Raw genomic sequence first — 19,187 nt, 5'->3', positions numbered from 1 at the left:
TTGCTGGACCTGCAGCAACACTGGAAGAGGATTGTGAGGAAGAGGAGTCAGAGGAGGAATGTGGCTTTGAGGAGGAAGACCAACCACAACAGGCATCCCAGGGTGCTCGTTGTCACCTATCTGGTACCCGTGGTGTTGTACGTGGCTGGGGGGAAGAACATACCTTCAGTGAGATCACTGAGGACGAGGAACGGGACATGAGTAGCTCGGCATCCAACCTTGTGCAAATGGGGTCTTTCATGCTGTCGTGCCTGTTGAGGGACCCTCGTATAAAAAGGCTGAAGGAGAACGACGTATACTGGGTGTCCACGCTACTAGACCCCCGGTATAAGCAGAAAGTGCCTGAAATGTTACCGAATTACCGCAAGTCGGAAAGGATGCAGCAGTTCCAAAATAAATTAAAAAGTATGCTTTACACAGCGTATAAGGGTGATGTCACAGCACAACGGGAATCTAACAGGGGAAGAGGTGAAAGTAATCCTCCTCCTCCCACGACCACGCCGGCAAGGACAGGACGCTTTACAGACATGTTGTTGATGGAGGACATGCGGAGCTTTTTAAGTCCTACACATCGCCACAGCCCTTCGGGGTCCACCCTCAGAGAATGACTCGACCGTCAGGTAGCAGACTACCTCGCCTTAACTGCAGATATCGACACTCTGAGGAGCGATGAACCCCTTGACTACTGGGTGTGCAGGCTTGACCTGTGGCCTGAGCTATCCCAATTTGCGATAGAACTTCTGGCCTGCCCTGCTTCAAGTGTCCTGTCAGAAAGGACCTTCAGTGCAGCAGGAGGTATTGTCACTGAGAAGAGAAGTCGCCTAGGTCAAAAAAGTCTAGATTACCTCACCTTTATTAAGATGAATGAGGGATGAATCCCAAAGGGACTGACAGTGGGCGATACATTCGACTAAAAAAGGCCTGATGAGATGAGCTGCCTTGGGCTAAAAATGGTCCACACGCTGCTGTATTTTATCTCTGAATGCCGGATGACTTGCATGACTTATCCGCCACCAACTAGGGTTCAAGCCGCAATGTTTTAGGGCACTTTCTGCCTTGGAAACAAACATCAATTTTTCTGGCCGCTGCTACAGCAGCGGCTGCAACAATACCTAATTTTTCAGGCATGTGTACATGCCTAATTTTTCTGGCCTCTGGTGCTGCACTGTGGCTTCAAAAACCAAACCAAAAAAAAAGGCACATAACAGGGATTAAACTGATAGGAATAGTACTACTTAACACACCACTCCTATCTGGTGGCACATTAGATTGCACGCGCAGTATCCCAAATTTGAAGTAGGAGGTCCGACCAAGCATCTCTTTCCATCTCCCGGTTCAAAAATCGATGCCATATACACGTCCCCTGATAGGGGACGTAACAGGGATTAAACTGATAGGAATAGTACTACTTAACACACCTTATAACAACGCAGAGAGAGGCAATGCAGAGAGAGGAGTCTGAAGAAGAGGAGTCAGAGTAGGAAGGTGGCTTTGAGGAGGTGGAAGACCAAACATAGCAGGCGTCCCAGGGGGCGTGTTGTCACCTTTCGGGGACCCTTGGTGTTGTACGTGGCTGGGTGGAGGAAGAGACCTTCAATGACATCAGTGAGGACAAGGAACGGGACATGGCTAGCTTGGTATCCAACCTTGTGCAAATGGGGAGTTTGCGGTTGTGCAAATGGACTGTTTGCGGTTGTTTGCTGTGCGTTAAACGGGGAGTTTGGTCTGTCACTGTGAAGCGGGCGTAACCTTTACACTACCTGATCGATACAACATCATGCCTGATGTTTTAAAGCATGTTATTACAAACAATTTAGGAATGTTAGGTGATTTATGCCCTTTATGGATTAAGACAAGACTCTGCATCAACTATTTAATTTTCCATGGGAGTTTTGCCATGGATCCCCCTCCGGCATGCCACAGTCCAGGTGTTAGTCCCCTTGAAACAACTTTTCCATCACTATTGTGGCCAGAAAGAGTCCCTGTGGGTTTTAAAATTCGCCTGCCTATTGAAGTCTATGGCGGTTCGCCCGGTTCGCCCTTTAGCGAACATTTGCGGAAGTTTGCGTTCGCTGTTCATGAACGGAAAATTTTATGTTCGCGACATCACTATAATTGCTTGTAATGTAACTCAAAGCATGTTTTTTAACTAAGAAACTATATTATCGTCAGAATGTTTATTTTATTGTAATGTAAGTCTTTGGAAACTTTCTAAATTATTAAATATAGAATTGTACAAACGTATATGAACTTTTAGTTGTCCACATGTCACTGATCAAATTAGTTTTATTAATGGGAGATAAAACTCAAAATTAAACTTTCATGATTCAGAATGAAATCTGAAAAAAACCTTAAAGGGCCATTTAACCCAAAAAAAATTCTTTCATGATGCAGATAGAGAATACAATTTTAAACAACATTCCAATTTACTTCTATTACCTAATTTGCCGCAATCTTTAGCTATCCTTTGTTAAAGAAATATCAATGCACATTGGTGAGCCAATCACATGAGGCATCTATGTGCAGCCACCTATCAGAAGCTACTGAGCCTATCTAGATATGCTTTTCAGGAAAGAATATCAAGAGAATGGAGCAAATTAGATAATAAAAGTAAATTAGAAAGCTGTTTAAAATCGTATTCTCTATCTGAATCATGAAAGAAGAAAATTGGGTTTAACCCCTTAACGACCGAGGACGTGCAGGGTACGTCCTCTTAAAAAAGTCACTTAACGACCAAGAACGTACCCTGCACGTCCTCGGTTTGGAAAGCAGCTGGAAGCGATCCTGATCACTTCCAGCTGCTTTCCGGTTATTGCAGGATGCCTCGATATCGAGGCATCCTGCAATAACAATTTTTGCCCCTCCGGTGCAGAGAGAGCCACTCTGTGGCCCTCTCTGCACCGGACATCGATGGCCGCATTCGTTGGTGGGTGGGAGCGTAAATGGGGGGTGGGTGGGCGACCATCGATGGCTTCTTAGTCAGAGAGGGGGGCGGGATGGGGGGCGGGATCACCGGGGGCGCGCACGGGCGCGCGCGCATGCATAGGGGGCGGCGGGAGGGCGCGTGCACGGGGAGGGAGCGGGTGGGAACCGCTTACACTACAGAAACTATTTTGATATTATTGTAAATAATAATAAAAAAAAAAACTAATGGAAATCATCTAAGGGATCTGGGAGGGGGTGGGGGATTGATCTGGGGGGGGGGGAGAGCTACACTACAGAAAAAACTAAAATAAATTGTAAAAAAACATTTTTATATGCAAACTGGGTACTGGCAGACAGCTGCCAGTACCCAAGATGGCCCCCAATAAGGCAGTGGGGGGGGGAGTAGAGAGCTGTTTTGGGGGGGATCAGAGAGGTTGGGGGCTAAGGGGGGATCCTACACAGCAGCATATGTAAATATGCTTTAAAAAAAAAAAAGTAAAAAAAAAAAAACTTTTATTTTAGTACTGGCAGACTTTCTGCCAGTACTTAAGATGGCGGGGACAATTGTGGGGTGGGGGAGGGAAGTGAGCTCTATGGGAGGGATCAGGGGGTCTGATGTGTCAGGTGGGAAGCTCATCTCTACACTAAAGCTAAAATTAACCCTGCAAGCTCCCTACAAGCTACCTAATTAACCCCTTCACTGCTGGGCATAATTCACGTTTTGTGCGCAGTGGCATTTAGCGGCCTTTTAATTACCAAAAAGCAACACCAAAGCCATATATGTCTGCTATTTCTGAACAAAGGGGATCCCAGAGAATCATTTACAACCATTTGTACCATAATTGCACAAGTTGTTTCTAAATAATTTCAGTGAGAAACCTAAAGTTTGTGAAAAAGTTGACTATTTTTTTTAATTTAATCGTATTTGGCGGTGAAATGGTGGCCTGAAATATACCAAAATGGGCCTAGATCAATACTTGGGGTTGTCTACTACACTACACTAAAGCTAAAATTAACCCTACAAGCTCCCTACAAGTTCCCTAATTAACCCCTGCACTGCTGAGCATAATACACTTGTGGTGTGCAGCAGCATTTAGCGGACTTCTAATTACTTAAAAACAACGCCAAAGCGATATATGTCTGCTATTTCTGAACAAAGGGGATACCAGAGAAGCATTTACAACCATTTGTGCCATAATTGCACAAAATGTTTGTTAATGATTTCAGTGAGAAACCTAAAATTTGGAAAAATTTTACTTTTTTTTTTATTTGATCGCATTTGGCGGTGAAATGGTGGCATGAAATATACCAAAATGGACCTAGATCAATACTTTGGGTTGTCTTCTAAAAAAATATATATACATGTCAAGGGATATTCAGGGATTCCTGAAAGATATCAGTGTTCCAATGTAACTAGCGCTAATTTTGAAAAAAAGTGGTTTGGAAATAGCAAAGTGCTACTTATATTTATGGCCCTATAACTTGCAAAAAAAACAAAGAACATGTAAACATTGGGTATTTATAAACTCTGGACAAAATTTAGAAACTATTTAGCATGAGTGTTTTTTAGTGGTTGTAGATGTGTAACAGATTTTGGGGGTCAAAGTTAGAAAAACTGTGTTTTTTTCCATTTTTTCCTCATATTTTATAATTTTTTTATAGTAAATTATAAGATATGATGAAAATAATGGTATCTTTAGAAAGTCCATTTAATGGCGAAAAAAACGGTATATAATATGTGTGGGTACAGTAAATGAGTAAGAGGGAAATTACAGCTAAACACAAAGACCGCAAAAATGTAAAAATAGCCTTGGTCCCAAACGGACAGAAAATGGAAAAGTGCTGTGGTCATTAAGGGGTTAATGTCCCTTTAAATTTTGCCCATCCTTCTAAGCCTAATATACAATAAAGAAACAATCAGTAACACTAAGGGTGTGTTACTACTAGGGGGCGCACAGGACCTTATATGATTATTATGTAAATAGGCTAATAGAGAAGAGAACAAGATATTACATGAAACATGAAACAGACAGCAGTCTGAGAAACGCGTTGCTTGTTCTTTTAATATCTAGTGTCATGAGACACTGAGATTTTTATTTTATTAATAAAATTTGGTTTTATGTAAACCTCTTTGTGAGAGTCTGAGCTCTGTCAGTCCGGCAAGACATTGGAGAGACCAGTTTCCTTGCAGTGTCAGTGAGCTGGGACACTGTGAGATCCCAGTCTGTTTGATTTAGCACAATTGGGTGCTGCTCCACTTGTGAGTACCTTTTTGATTACCTAACAAATCTCTTTCACCAACTGTATTACACTAGGAGGCGCCTTTGTCTTTTTGTGATTTTTTTCACAGAGAAAACTTAATATACAATAAGGATTCAAGCTAAAATATTGGGGGTGCCATTTGCACCACTATAGAACCTCCTGGTTCTAGCTGGCATGTATTTCTTTCAAATCTACAAATCTTTAAGATCTTGACTCTATGAAACCTGCTCATTAAAGGGGCACAACGCACAATTTTCTATTTTGCTTTAAAATGTTTCAAAATATAAAACAGTGCTTTTTTTTTTTTTTGAAAGGATAATCATGTGCTGAATAAAAATAACTTTTTTTGTGGGATTCGTCCCTATCTGCCAATTAACATTAGAGTCCTAAGAACCCAGTTTTACGCAATCAAACACTTCTGGTTATTTTCACATTAAATTTAAAGTGTTTGCTTAAAGGGACCTGAAACCCAACATTTTTCTTTCATGATTCAGATAGATTATACATTTTTAAACAACTATTCAATTTACTTCTTTTATTAACTCCTTAATGACCGCTGGTCTTTTTATGGGGATTGTAACATCTATTATGGGTTAGGGGTGCTGTCTTGTAAATTAGGTCAAAATTGAAATGTGCATTTCAGTTTTAAATAGAATCATTGTTGCAATATTGTTCAATAAGCAATAATGCTTTTATTAAAGGGACAGTAAACTTTAAAAATATATATAACAAAATATAATATAACTATAATATAAAGTTAAGAACTTAAACTGTTGGGGACTAATACAGACATTTGTATAATTGCAGTCAGAGCTTGAAGGTATTTTAATGCTAAGGTGAATTGTTAAGCCATTTGGTTGTTCACCCGCATTTGATATTTATATACCCAGTAGCTTGGTGACTAATACAGTCTGTTGAATTGTTCCTTTATTTAATTTTAATAAATATATTTTACACATCTGATATCCTGGGAAATATCCTTATTAGCCGAGGGGCTTGACACCTTCACTAAGAGCTTAGTCATAGCTCTTCCGAATGTGAGTATTGTTCCCTGAGGGACTGGATTCATTGAATCTATGTACTTCATTATATTCACTTTTTATTTTTCATGCACATCATCTGGGAATTCCCTACCATCAAACACAAAAGTGTTTTTTTTATTCTATATCCTTGTTGCACTATGTTGTTTTGATGTATTTTATTTTTTGAGTGCACAATTTGTTACCAGTAATTACCTTGTATTTGTTTTCTAAGAGAAGATAAGTGTAACATTATGTACATTCCTCATAACCATTTATTTTCACTTATTTCTACTACAAAGTATTGTAAATGATATAGAATTTTATGTAAATAATGGAAAGTATTTTAAAAATTACATTTTCATTTTTTTATTTTATTATTTAAATCATTTTGCTTTTCATAAAATTAATTGATTTTTTAAAATTAATTTTGACATTCGTGTGCCCTATTTCAGAGGAAATTGTACAGTGTGCTGCCACCATGTGTTTGTATTAGAATACTCACTGACATTGCTAGAGGATTGTGTCACCTACATGAACAGTTACAACCTATCACTCACCAGGCACTCAAACCAAGCAACATTCTTCTGGATCACCAGTATCAGGTTAAGGTAAGTCAGAAACTCTTTCCTACTGTGTTTCATCTGTCAGTTACTGTACTAGGTTGTTACAGGTCTCGTGCTAGTATCTCTTTCGCACCTCACCCTATCTCTCTCCCTCTCTCTAGACCTTCACCATTGAGACACCATCTAGACACCACCTAATGTCCAAGATAACTGCATACCTAGCTGCTATTTCACCTACACTTGAAACTACAGACAGAAATTAATTTAGACCCTTTTTAACTGTTATTTTTTCTTCCCAAATAAGATTGTATTCACATAATTATTATTATTGTATTCCCTTCCCACTCTCCCACAGCTCTCAGATTTTGGAATGCCATATTTGCAAACATTGAGCTCTATATGTTCAAATGCTAATAAGGACCCTAGAGTGTACCTGTCCCCAGAGAGGATAAAAGGATATTGTCCAACACCTGCTGATGATGTTTACAGGTTAGTAAACAATCTGCCTGGCACAGCTTCAATTACCTGCTTGATGTATAATATACAACATGAATTATATGATTAACTTAATCTGAACTGCAGCCAAAGAAGGCATTACAAGCCTGTAACAACCATACTTAAACTATTATGATAAAACAGAGCCATGATAGATAACAGACATTTCTCTCCTGATAGAAGCGAAAAAAAACAGATATTTTGCATAATTACAATTATTACAATACGGGATTCATACTATGTGATTACTCAGGTTTCCTTACATTAATAGGAATACAAGTAAAATTGACTCGCACAATAGTACCTTTGAAATGTTAGTGTAATATGTTTTTTTGCAGAAATGCTTCCCCAAAACAAGTTTCTTGCACATGTGCAGACATCCCAAGTCTCCCTGCAGTTCAGGGAGTCTCCCTGATTGTAATATCGTCTCCCTGATGCCAGCAAATGGAGTGCAATCTCCCTGAAATTCCAAGTACTATGATCCAATGTGGCCCAAATCTGGAAAAGGGTTTCTTTAAGGAATGTCTTTAGTTGCTGGGACGTTATAGAACCCTTAAAGCATGCATCAGAAATCAACCCCCCCCCCCCCACACACACACACTGATTTTAATAAAATAAAATACAAATGCTACCTTATTTACTGCACGTAATTAAACTTCTAAAATATTTAAGCATTTAACAAGTGTACGATCACTGGAAAATAGGTTTGTTTTATGTGGCTGTGCAATAAAGCTACTTTTTTCTCTATCTTATTTAGGGTTTCAAGGCGTCTAATATGTAACTGTGAGGGGGGGGTGGCGGCACAGTAGCGGGAGAAGCCACCTCCCTGAAATGAGTTTTTGCAGGTTGGGATGTCTGCATGTGATATGCCAGTGTTCTCCACAGAGACTTTTGCCAGCTGGGTGGCATTCTGAAGTAGCTGGGTAGGGGCAGTATAATAATGTTTAATATTATAACATTTTTTGCTAACCAAAGCACAAATCAATTGTATAATTTAACATAAATATATTTAATGATCTGTGCAATAAAAATGGAACATTTTTAATTTTAGTTAATTTTATCTTAATATTGGCTAACATTTTAGCTGGCGGGTCAGTAAAATCAGCCGGGTGGTGCATCCTGGGGAGAACACTGATATGCGTGACTTCATATATGTACGTATGGCTGTGTATATACAATGCCGTTTTATTCAGCTTTATTCATTTATTTATTTTGCTTTCTAGTTTTGGCATCACTGCGTGGGAACTTTTCAGCAGGATGAAACCGTTCCATGGTAAATTAAATATCACACTTATTGCCTCCCTCCACTTGCTTACAATACAACCATAATTATTATTATTTATTTGTAGAGCCCCAACAGATTCCACAGCGCCATAAACAGGTATAACATACAAATAGGTATAATATATAATAGATTAAGTACATTTTGCTCCAGCTGAATAGGTAGAGGGCCCGGCCACAAGTTACCTTTCAAAAAGGTGATGCACATGACAGCTGGGCTTGTAAGTTTACACTCTCAGGGCCTGAAATAAACTTTGTCCCCATATCGTTTTTTACAAAGTTTACTGCACTTTAGAATACATGCTTTTTATTTACAATCATGATTGATTCTTTATAACCCTTTGGAAGAAAAAAAAAAGGATTGTTAAAGGGACACATTGTTTTATAAGAGTATAAAATGTATGAGAAATTACATTTTCAGATTTATTTGTGTATATGAAGTAGCTGGTTTTGTGCTTTTAAACCACAGCCTATTACAATGGGTTGAGCTTCAGGTAATATCAGATCTCATTATGTTATCACTTTGTGTACACACACTTGCTTTCTTATCTTATATTTGTCTGGAAAACTAAAGCTCAACACATAGAGAAAAGAATGGAAAATTATTATTTTATTACTTAATTGTTCAAATGACATTAGCAATGTATATGTAATAAGGATAGATACAGTTTTTTGGTTTCCGGAGGAGGAGCTTAACGCAGGTGCTGAGCGTTTGGCACTCCAGTCCTACTGCTGCTGGCGGAGCTCTCTCGCGCCGAGCCTGGATTCTGGGCTAGCTAACTGGACAGCTTTTTACATCGCTACCGGAGCCTTGGCAGTGGAACGACAACCCACTGTACTGATACACCTTCAGCTTGGAAGGACCTTGCATAAGTGTTCTGCTACCACAAACATTATCCTGGAACAGTTTTTTTAGAAATTCTACACCTGCCTCTCCCTCCTCTCCCACCGGTGCTGCGTGAGAGGAGGTGAGCATCATATACACTTCCCCGACCTGGGCTGATTTATTTCTATAACTACGCCTACCTGAAAACACTACAAGCCGGGATAGGCGCTAGCCCTTTACTCTTCTTATTCTAGGGGACTTGTAACAACTCCTCACCTTCCTCCCCCCCGTCCTCAGATTGGAGTTTTTGGACTGCTAGAACCAGATCGGACTTACCTTCCCCACTACGGGGGTCTAGCCCTGAGAGGTCGCTGGAGACTGCTTGGGGTCCTCCTCTCCCCCCCCTTTTCTCCCCACCGGAGTTGCGCGGAGGGAGGGGAGCATCGGGCCTGTCTACCTCTTTGGTCCTGTCCGCGACTGACTTTTTTCCCCCTCTCCCACCGGTGCTGCGAGAGAGGGGACGGGCATTGATCTAGACCCGGCGAAACCGCGGAGGGATACGCTACAGGCTCTGTCTGTCTCTTGGGGCTTGACCGCCCTCTGCCTCTTCCCCGTCCTCCGCGCCCTGGCCCTGTGGGGAGCGGTGGAGTCATCTGGAGACACGGATTGAGGGCTGGACTGAGACGGCGGGTCGGGGAGTTGGTGACCGGAGGGCTCGCGCCCTCTCTGAAGACGAACGGCGACCTCTGCAAGAAGCTCCCGGCGGTGCCAAGGCTGATGGGCAGTAAGAGAGAGAGGAACGACCTTTCCAGCCCCTGCAGTCTCTGGATATCCGGATCCTCTAACATCCTCTACGCTGTTCAGTTACGGCTCCTGTGTCCTCACCCGGCACACTCCGCAAAGATCTCTCTCTTGGCAGGATCCGTTTTCGACTGAGAAGCTCCGGTATTGGCTTACATCCGAAACTGCTCTATTTGGCTGTTGCTCTGAGTATACCGGCTGCAGCCCTTCATACAAACTTGCTGACGATACACAGCCCCCTGCTCCTACTTGCAGATCCTCTACGGGGTAAGCCTAAGCATGCATATATTAATACTTGTTGACACGCTGGTGCTTAAAGACTGTGTTCACTAAGCTCTTCCAAGCTCTCCTGTTCAGCACGCCAAACACTGCTGTATACAATCTGTTTGCCTTCTTACTCAACACCAGGAACTCTTGCTGTGTCCTTTTACTTAGATTAAAGACTTTGCTAATATTACTACAATCAGTATTTTGAGTATTATGATACTGGGAATATTATCGCTGCACATAAGACTTTGCTAATCATACTCAAACAAGTTCTCCGAGGGCGGACACAATTACGTTATTGGATATAACTATGTTATGCTAAAGTTACTGCTTATTAAGCTATTCTAACACAACGTGTTTAATTATTTTTGCTCTTTAAATTGTTTTACCTCTACATTAAGTCATAAAACACAGTGTATTGAAAATCCTTCACTCTAGCTGAGAGCAACACTGTAGTCTCTCTTTCACTCCTATCGCTTAACACTTAAAACAATTGATCACTGAGCTATCTATAGTCACGGTTTCAGTCAGTGTTTTAAAGCTGTACTGGTCTATTTTCATATCTGACCACTAAGAAGTGCTTGAACCTCAGCTGTTTATATTTCTTCAAACTTTTTTCTGCTTAAATTATTGATATTGGAGTGCTGGCGTTGTGTTCTGATATATTGACTCAGTCAATGGCTCTGAAACATGAACAGTTAAAACTATACTGAAAATATATAAGTACATAACTCTCCTACTCCCTTTTTTTTTTTTTTTTTTTTTTTTTTCCTTCTTTTGTGTGTGCCCTTATCCTGAGGTTGCTTATTATGTCTCAAATTAAGGGTGATTATTAATTTACGGCTTTTTCCCCCCCCTTTTTTTTTTTTTTTTTTTTTTTGAAGGTCAGTGTCATCTTTAGGGTTAAAATTAATATAGGTAAAGTTAATATTGCCTTGTGCACACTGTACTCTACTCGAGATATTTTAGCTTAGAAAGCCCCCACTGGGGAACACTTTAATAGCCTAAAAGGTGCATTAAATCTTTAGAGGGTTCTGCTCTAGTTTAAACGCAGTAATCTTATAATTTATTTTCTGGGAGAAAATAACCTTGGTCGGCCTAGATCACCCTTTTTTCTTCACATCTACTATTAGAACACTTTTTTGTATTTTTCTTGGATCCTTCACTTTTTTCTTCACCCCCCCCCCCCCCCCCCCCCCTTTTTTTTTTTTTTTTTTTTTTTTTTTTTGAAGGTCAGTGTCATCTTTAGGGTTAAAATTAATATAGGTAAAGTTAATATTGCCTTGTGCACACTGTACTCTACTCGAGATATTTTAGCTTAGAAAGCCCCCACTGGGGAACACTTTAATAGCCTAAAAGGTGCATTAAATCTTTAGAGGGTTCTGCTCTAGTTTAAACGCAGTAATCTTATAATTTATTTTCTGGGAGAAAATAACCTTGGTCGGCCTAGATCACCCTTTTTTCTTCACATCTACTATTAGAACACTTTTTTGTATTTTTCTTGGATCCTTCACTTTTTTCTTCACCCCCCTCCCCCCCCCTCCCCCTTTTTTTTTTTTTTTTTCCACTCCCCCCCCCTTCACTCACTCCCTATTATAGCCCTTAGCCGCACTTATTTATGGATAGATTTTTAAATCCACTAACCACTCACAAAAGCACCCCGCCGACCATGGCTTCCAGAGCCAAGGATAGAAAGAACAAAGCCCCGTTAGAAACCTCGGTTGAACTGCACCCTGAACCTAGTTCCACCAGAGGGCCCAGCTGGGGCACAGACTCGCAAGGGCTAGTAAATAGTATCCTGGAAGCTTTAAACCCAAAATTTGAATCACTTCGGATAGAAATAAAACAAGACCTTAACTTGCTCGCTAATGACGTTAAGCAATTTACGATGAGAATCGAAGAAGCGGAGCAAAGAGTCTCTGACCTCGAAGATCTCACATCAGTTCAAAGCACTAAAATACAGGCCAATACTAGTTCTATCAGGGAACTACAGAACAAGATCGAAGATCTAGAAAATCGATCAAGAAGGAATAATGTCAGGATAATAGGGGTTCCTGAAACTTCAGATTATTCAGATCTTCAGAAATTCGCAGCTGAATCTCTCCCTAAGCTACTAAACTTTCCACAAGAGTTACTACCTCTGGTAATAGAGAGAGCTCATAGACTAGGGAGAATAAGGGATGTAGATGGAAACAAAGCTAGGCCCAGACCCATAATTGTACGATATTTGAGCTATCAAGATAAGCTCAGAATCATGCAATTATCACGTAAGAACTTGCCTGCGCTCCCGGACGGGACTAAAATATTAATCTTTCAAGACTTTGCATATGCTACCTCTTTGAAAAGAAGAGAACTCACCCCAATATGTGGCAGACTAATTAAAGAAGGCATCTCTGCCACTGTACTATACCCGGCCAAACTTAAAATAGAATTTCAGGGCCATATATATTTCTATGAGACTGCCGAGGAGGCAGAGAAGTTTTTTAGGGAAAAAGTTGTTAATTAGGTTAACAGGTTTACTAGTAATCTAAAGAGTACACTAACTTACATTTCTGATAAACAAAAATGACTGCTTCTGTTTTTTTTTCTTTCTTTCTATTAATTCTTAAGGAGAATTACTTTCTCGAGGACGAGGATGGGGAGGCATTACATTTATTTTTTCCTTTGAAGGGGAGGGGGAGAGATGGGAGAGAGGAGGGAAACCTCCCCCTTTTTTTTTTTTTTCTTCTCTTTTAAGCGATGTCTAAAAAAGGTAAATTTACTTTAACGTCCTGGAATGTTGGGGGTATCTCCTCTCCAATAAAACGCAAGGCCATAATTTCGCAGCTGAGGAAATATAATACTGATATATCTTTTATACAAGAGACCCATCTTAATGCAGATGAATCGACTAAACTAAAAACCTCGTGGGTGAAAGAGGTATTCTATGTACCTAGCATCGGTAGGAAGCGGGGAGTGGCTATTTTATTGGGGAAGAGACTATCCTATGAAATACTAGCGAAATACTCTGACCCAAATAGTAGAATTTTAATTTTAAAGATCAAATTGGCAAACTCTGTCTATATACTTTGTAATATCTATGCCCCCAACAACTTTGACTCTAAATTTTGGGACTCGGTCCAAATCAATATTTTACAAATGGGTGAAGGGAATGTCATTCTAGCAGGGGATTTCAATATGGCACCTCGAACACCCATTGATAGGCATAGGGGGAAAAAATATACTTCTTCGCAATCTAAGAGAGATAAGCTAGAAGCCAGAATGTTTAGAACCTTAGAGAGCAATTTGGCTCTCAAAGATTTATGGAGACTACAACATCCAGATCAAAGAGAATATACATGCATGGCCAGAAACACCAACTCTCTCTCAAGAATAGATTTATTTCTAGTTAGTGATAAAGTTATAAAGATAGGCTCTACTACTAAAATTGCACAAATAACCATTTCAGACCATGCCCCAATCCTATTGGTGATCCCTATCTGTGGTAAAATGCACCCCTCACGGCGTTTTTTTTCCCCTAAATTTTTATCATGCGATTTAAAGTTTAAAAACTGGCTAATGAATAAAATGAATGAATTTTTCTCTTTAAATATGGGCTCAGTAAATAATCCAATTTCTTTATGGGAAGCGGGTAAAGCCGTAATGAGGGGTGAGATTATTGCATATATGGTCAAATTAAAAAAGAAAACCAATCTTAGACAAATTCAAACATTCAAAGCCTTGACCAATTCCTATAACAAATATTTATCTTATCCCACCCCTCTAAATTGGAGACAATATTCTAATGCCAAGAGAGAGAGAGATACTTTACTGATCCACAATACGGTCCAAGCCGACTTAAGATCCAAAGCAAAGTTCTATCGCCATGGAGACAAGGCCGGTAAATTCCTGGCTAGTCTATATAAGAATGTACAAGGGAACTCTTCAATTGACTCATTGCTCGAATCTGACTCTCTGATTACAGATTCGAAAGAAATATTAGAAACTTTCTCGGATTACTATAAAGGAATTTATTCCTTTAGGGAATCTGATATGGTAGCTTCAAGAGGTTTCTGGGAAGGCCTGGACCATCCAGTTCTTACGGAAGAGGCAGTAAACAAAATTAACATTCCCATATCGGATCAAGAGATCCTTCAAGCCATTAAGGAACTTCGACCAGACAAAGCCCCTGGGCCGGACTCATTGCCCAATGAGTTCTATAAGTTACTGGCATCGACTGTTACCCCACACTTAAAAACGCTCTTTAATTACTTCTACATAGAAAAGAATCCTATTCCTATATCCTTCTCTGCCTCTACGACCTCACTGATCTTAAAACAAGGTAAAAATCCTCTAAAAAAGGAGGCTTATCGGCCTATAGCATTACTAAACTCTGACTACAAGCTACTGACTTCGATTTTAGCTAAAAGACTTCAGAGTGAGATTGGGCCTCTCATTAACGAGGACCAGGCGGGGTTTTTAAACAAACGCAACTTAACAGCTAAAATTAGAGAACTCTTTCTGATCCTTGACTATTTTAATAACTCGGTGGAAACACCGTCTCAAGATCAAGTGGATCTGGCGGTAATAGCCTTAGACGCAGAGAAGGCGTTTGACTCGGTACATCATCGGCATATTTTGTCTTCCTTACTATCTTTTGGTTTTAAGGATAACTTTGTATATTTTATTAAAAATCTCTGTGAAAATTCTTCAACCAAGCTTTCTATTAATCAGCTAGAATCTGGTCCAATTAAACTCCAAAGGGGCACCAGACAAGGCTGCCCCTTATCTCCTTTGCTCTTTGATCTAGCCATTGAGCCTCTTGCTCTTAAAATAAGAAAAGATCTTCAAGGTATTAGGATAGGCTCAATGGAACAAAAAATTGCTTTGTATGCCGATGATGTACTGGTCTACGTCTCAAACACCAGATCCAATATCCCCAAATTACTTTCGATTACAAACTCCTTTGGAGCCTTCACGGGTTATAAAATTAATCTGACCAAATCAGAATTAATGTGGATTAGGAAAAGTGAGACATCTATGACTGACCTACCTTTTAATGAGGTTAGATCCCACTTCAGATATTTAGGCATTAATGTCTCTCCCAACCCACGAGAGTGGTATGATCTTAATATCTCTCCAGCTCTACTTAAGGCAAAGGAATATATGAAAAATTGGCAAAATTTCCCCCTCTCATTGACGGGCCGAATTGCCCTTTTCAAGATGGTCCTCCTTCCCAAGATCCTCTTCCCTCTACAAAATGTACCAGTAATCTTGAAAACTAAAGATTGGAAGAGCCTGTGTAGGGCCCTTCGGTACTTTCTGTGGAGATGCAAAAGGCCCCGAATTTCGATCCCTAGATTGCATCTGCCCAGGAGATACGGTGGTATGGCTTTGCCAGACCTTAGTAGCTACAGCTTGGTCTTCTTAGCTCGAACTGTGATAGATTGGCTATTAAATAAGAATTATTTCACGAATAACACCCTTGAAATGAGCATATTATATCCTTATAAACCTACAGCGTTAATCCACTGCCCACTACACCTGATTCCTAAGGAAGTGAAACGCCTTAGTTCTATATACACAGTTTTACAAGCTTGGAGAAAATTAGGACATAAATTAAATATAGACCTATCTATTCCGAGATTTCAAGGACTATGCGGTAACCCGGAATTTCAAAGAGGCACCCAATCGCAGGTCTTTCAGAGATGGAATAACCTCGGACTGACTTATCTCACACAATTTATAAATCAGGAGGCCGGTCTAATTAAAACTTTTGAGACCTTAAAACAGGAATTCGAACTAAGCAACAAAGACTTCTTTGCGTACCTACAGGCTAGGCATTATCTCTTCTCGCTTATTAGTAAATATGGCTGGTCCTGGTCTTGGGGGAAATTAGATAACTGGCCTATTCTGGTTAAAAATAATATATTCTCCATCTCAACTTGGTACAATTTATTGGTCAGCCAGAAAGGTGAATCTAATCTGGAGTATATAACGCAAAAATGGAATTCTTTATCGCAAGATCTAGACATAGACCCCAACCAGGTTGAAGAATCTATAGTCACAATAACACAAACTACTTTGTCTGCTAGCTGGAGGGAATCACATGTTAAGCTTTTATATAGAACCTATTATACCCCGCTTAAGGGATTTAAATGGCACAACTTCAATTTCAATTTGTGTCCAAAATGTTCCCTTCCAGCGGCGGACTTAGTTCATATGATTTGGACCTGTCCTCGATTAATGCAGTTTTGGAGAAAATTAGAATTTTGGCTTACTAGGGTGCTGAAAATCTCGCCCTTCTCTCTCTCCCTGGCAGAAGTAATTTTTTTTGTTGAAATCCCGTCCACTCATAACTCTAAAAAAATAATAAATATGACAATTCTGGCTGCAAGGAATTTAATTTTCAATAAATGGCGAAGCATCTCAATTCCGAGTATATCAGAAGTCAAAAATTACATGAAAAAGCAATGTCTTATCGAGCAGCTGGACATAACTCTGGCTTCCGAAAGAGATATAACTCTCTTTTTTCAGAAATGGTCTAGATTCATCAAAATCTTCCCTCAGAAAGAAATAGATATCTTAATATACCCCCTTAGAAATACAGAAACAGTTTTATTAGGATGTTGGTAAGGAAGGCTCTCCCCTTTTTTTTTTTTTTTTTTTTTTTTTTTTCTCTTCTCTCTTTCTTTTCTTTTCCCTTCTTTCCCTCTGTTTTTCTCTCTATCTCTCCCTCTATGCCGCCCTTCCCATCCTCCTCCTCCTGCAGAGGTCGGATGGATAACGGCTAAACTGAAACTTAATCTTCTCCTGAGAATTGTTGATTATTGTTTATGTTGTAAACTCAAAACTGAATAGGAATTAGTATAAAAGAGAAAAAGATTGGAGGTAACGGATAAGACATCCGGATAGAGAGGAATTGCAATGTTCTATCTGATACAGAAAGTTTAAGTTGTTTAGAACTGTATTTTTTTCAGTTATGTCTGATTGGATAAGATTTTGTTGTGTTAAACGTTATATGTCTGGTATGTATTGTATCTCTGAATTTCTGTTAATTATTTTACCTCCAATAAAAAATAATAATAAAAAAAAAAAAAAAATAAGGATAGATACAAATACAATATGATGCTACATCTATTTTTCCAGTGATTTTATATACATTGACCTATAGGGGGGTAGTTATCAACGTGTCAACTTTCCTGCCTTCGCCGGCCCAATACGCCCGCCTAAGCTCGCCTACCATCGCCGCCGCGGACCTGAAAAATTTTGCCTAAGTTATCAATAAATCTGTCAAAAAGCCGCGCACCAAGTACGGGGCGATGAGCAGCAGACTGTGAGAGTTATCACTCATCCAATCTCGCTGCTCTTCTGCTTTTTGACAGCTTTATTGCTAGCCTGTCACTAAGCACCCACACTAAACTACACTGTTCTACCCCCTATACCGGCGCCCCAGGAGCCCCCCGCAACTCAATAAAGTTAGTAACCCCTAAACCGCCGCTCCTAGACCCCGCCGCAACTCTTATAAATGTATTAACCTCTAAACCGCCGCTCCCGGACACCGCCGCAACCTACATTATACCTAGTAACCCCTATCCTGCCCCCCCTATACCGTCGCCCTCTATAATAAAGTTATTAACCCCTATCCTGCTGATCCCGCACCTCGCCGCAACTAAATAAATAGTTTAACCCCTAAACCGCCGCTCCAGGACCCCGCCGCAACCTATATTAAACTTATTAAACCCTAATCTGCCCCCCCCTACACCGTTGCCACCTATAATAAATTTATTAACCCCTATCCTGCCCCCCACTACACCGCCGCCACTGTAATAAAATTATTAACCCCTAAACCTAAATCTAACACTAACCCTAACAGCCCCTAACTTAAATATTAATTAAATAAATCTAAATAATATTTCTATTATGAATTAAATTAATCCTATTTAAAACTAAATACTTACCTTTAAAATAAACCCTAATATAGCTACAATATAAATAATAATTATATTGTAGCTATGTTAGGATTTATTTTTATTTTACAGGCAAATTTCAATTTTTTTTTTTATTTTTTTTTTTTTAATTATAATTTTTATTGAGGTTTAGTGAAAGGTATACATAAAACTTCATAACAAATACTCATGTCATATGAAATAAGGCTTCAATGTCACAAGAGTAATAAAATAGACATGGAAAAGACGTATAGCCAACAAGTTACATAGCTAGCAAACATTATATAGATAGAGTGTTGATCCGTCAGGAACCTACTATATGACATAATAAAATACTTTTGGGCCAACAAAAGCCACATGCAGCAATGAAGCAAAAGAAGGAAATTATAACTAAGGAGACCACTTTTGGATCTCATTAATAAACCTCGGATTTTTAAATTTTTAGAATAGGTAGTAATTGGTATTGGAAGCAATAATAAGAGTAAATATATAAACTTGTTGTGTAAATAGTGTGGTAAAGTATGTAGGTATAAATAGTTAGAGTATGGCATAGACAAGATAAGCCATATAGTTAGCCCTCCAACAATAGGAGGTACATTATAGGGGGAGTGGGGGGGGGAGGTGGAAGGTTAGCTAAGAGAAACCGCTTTTTTAAGTCTCCTGATGTTAGGAGACAAAATAGATACTATGAATAGAGTGTATGTCAAATATGGAGGTACATTATAATATATTGGGGAAGGAGGTGGTTATTGAAGTATAGTAGATAGCTTATAGGCTAATTATATAATGGATAAATACTATATTTGATGCATGTATG

General features: G+C 39.5%; 1 protein-coding gene and 1 long non-coding RNA gene across 3 annotated transcripts in view; one reads left to right on the top strand and one right to left on the bottom strand.

The window, feature by feature from the left end:
- Positions 1–19,187, top strand: part of LOC128647790 (receptor-interacting serine/threonine-protein kinase 2) — a 248,823-nt gene that overhangs the window by 104,832 nt on the left and 124,804 nt on the right. For both annotated transcript variants that reach the window (XM_053700516.1, XM_053700522.1), the window contains exons 4-6: positions 6,662–6,817; positions 7,128–7,261; positions 8,491–8,540. In XM_053700516.1, coding sequence (XP_053556491.1) covers positions 6,662–6,817; positions 7,128–7,261; positions 8,491–8,540 — 340 coding nt within the window. The remainder of the gene's footprint in view (positions 1–6,661; positions 6,818–7,127; positions 7,262–8,490; positions 8,541–19,187) is intronic.
- Positions 1–19,187, bottom strand: part of LOC128647808 (uncharacterized) — a 161,683-nt gene that overhangs the window by 48,673 nt on the left and 93,823 nt on the right. The window lies entirely within an intron of this gene.

Source organism: Bombina bombina, chromosome 1 (genome assembly GCF_027579735.1).
Source record: "Bombina bombina isolate aBomBom1 chromosome 1, aBomBom1.pri, whole genome shotgun sequence".
Classification (NCBI taxonomy): Eukaryota; Metazoa; Chordata; class Amphibia; order Anura; family Bombinatoridae; genus Bombina; species Bombina bombina.
Note: the sequence above shows the minus strand (reverse complement) of the source record. Positions and strands in the feature narration are given on the sequence as shown.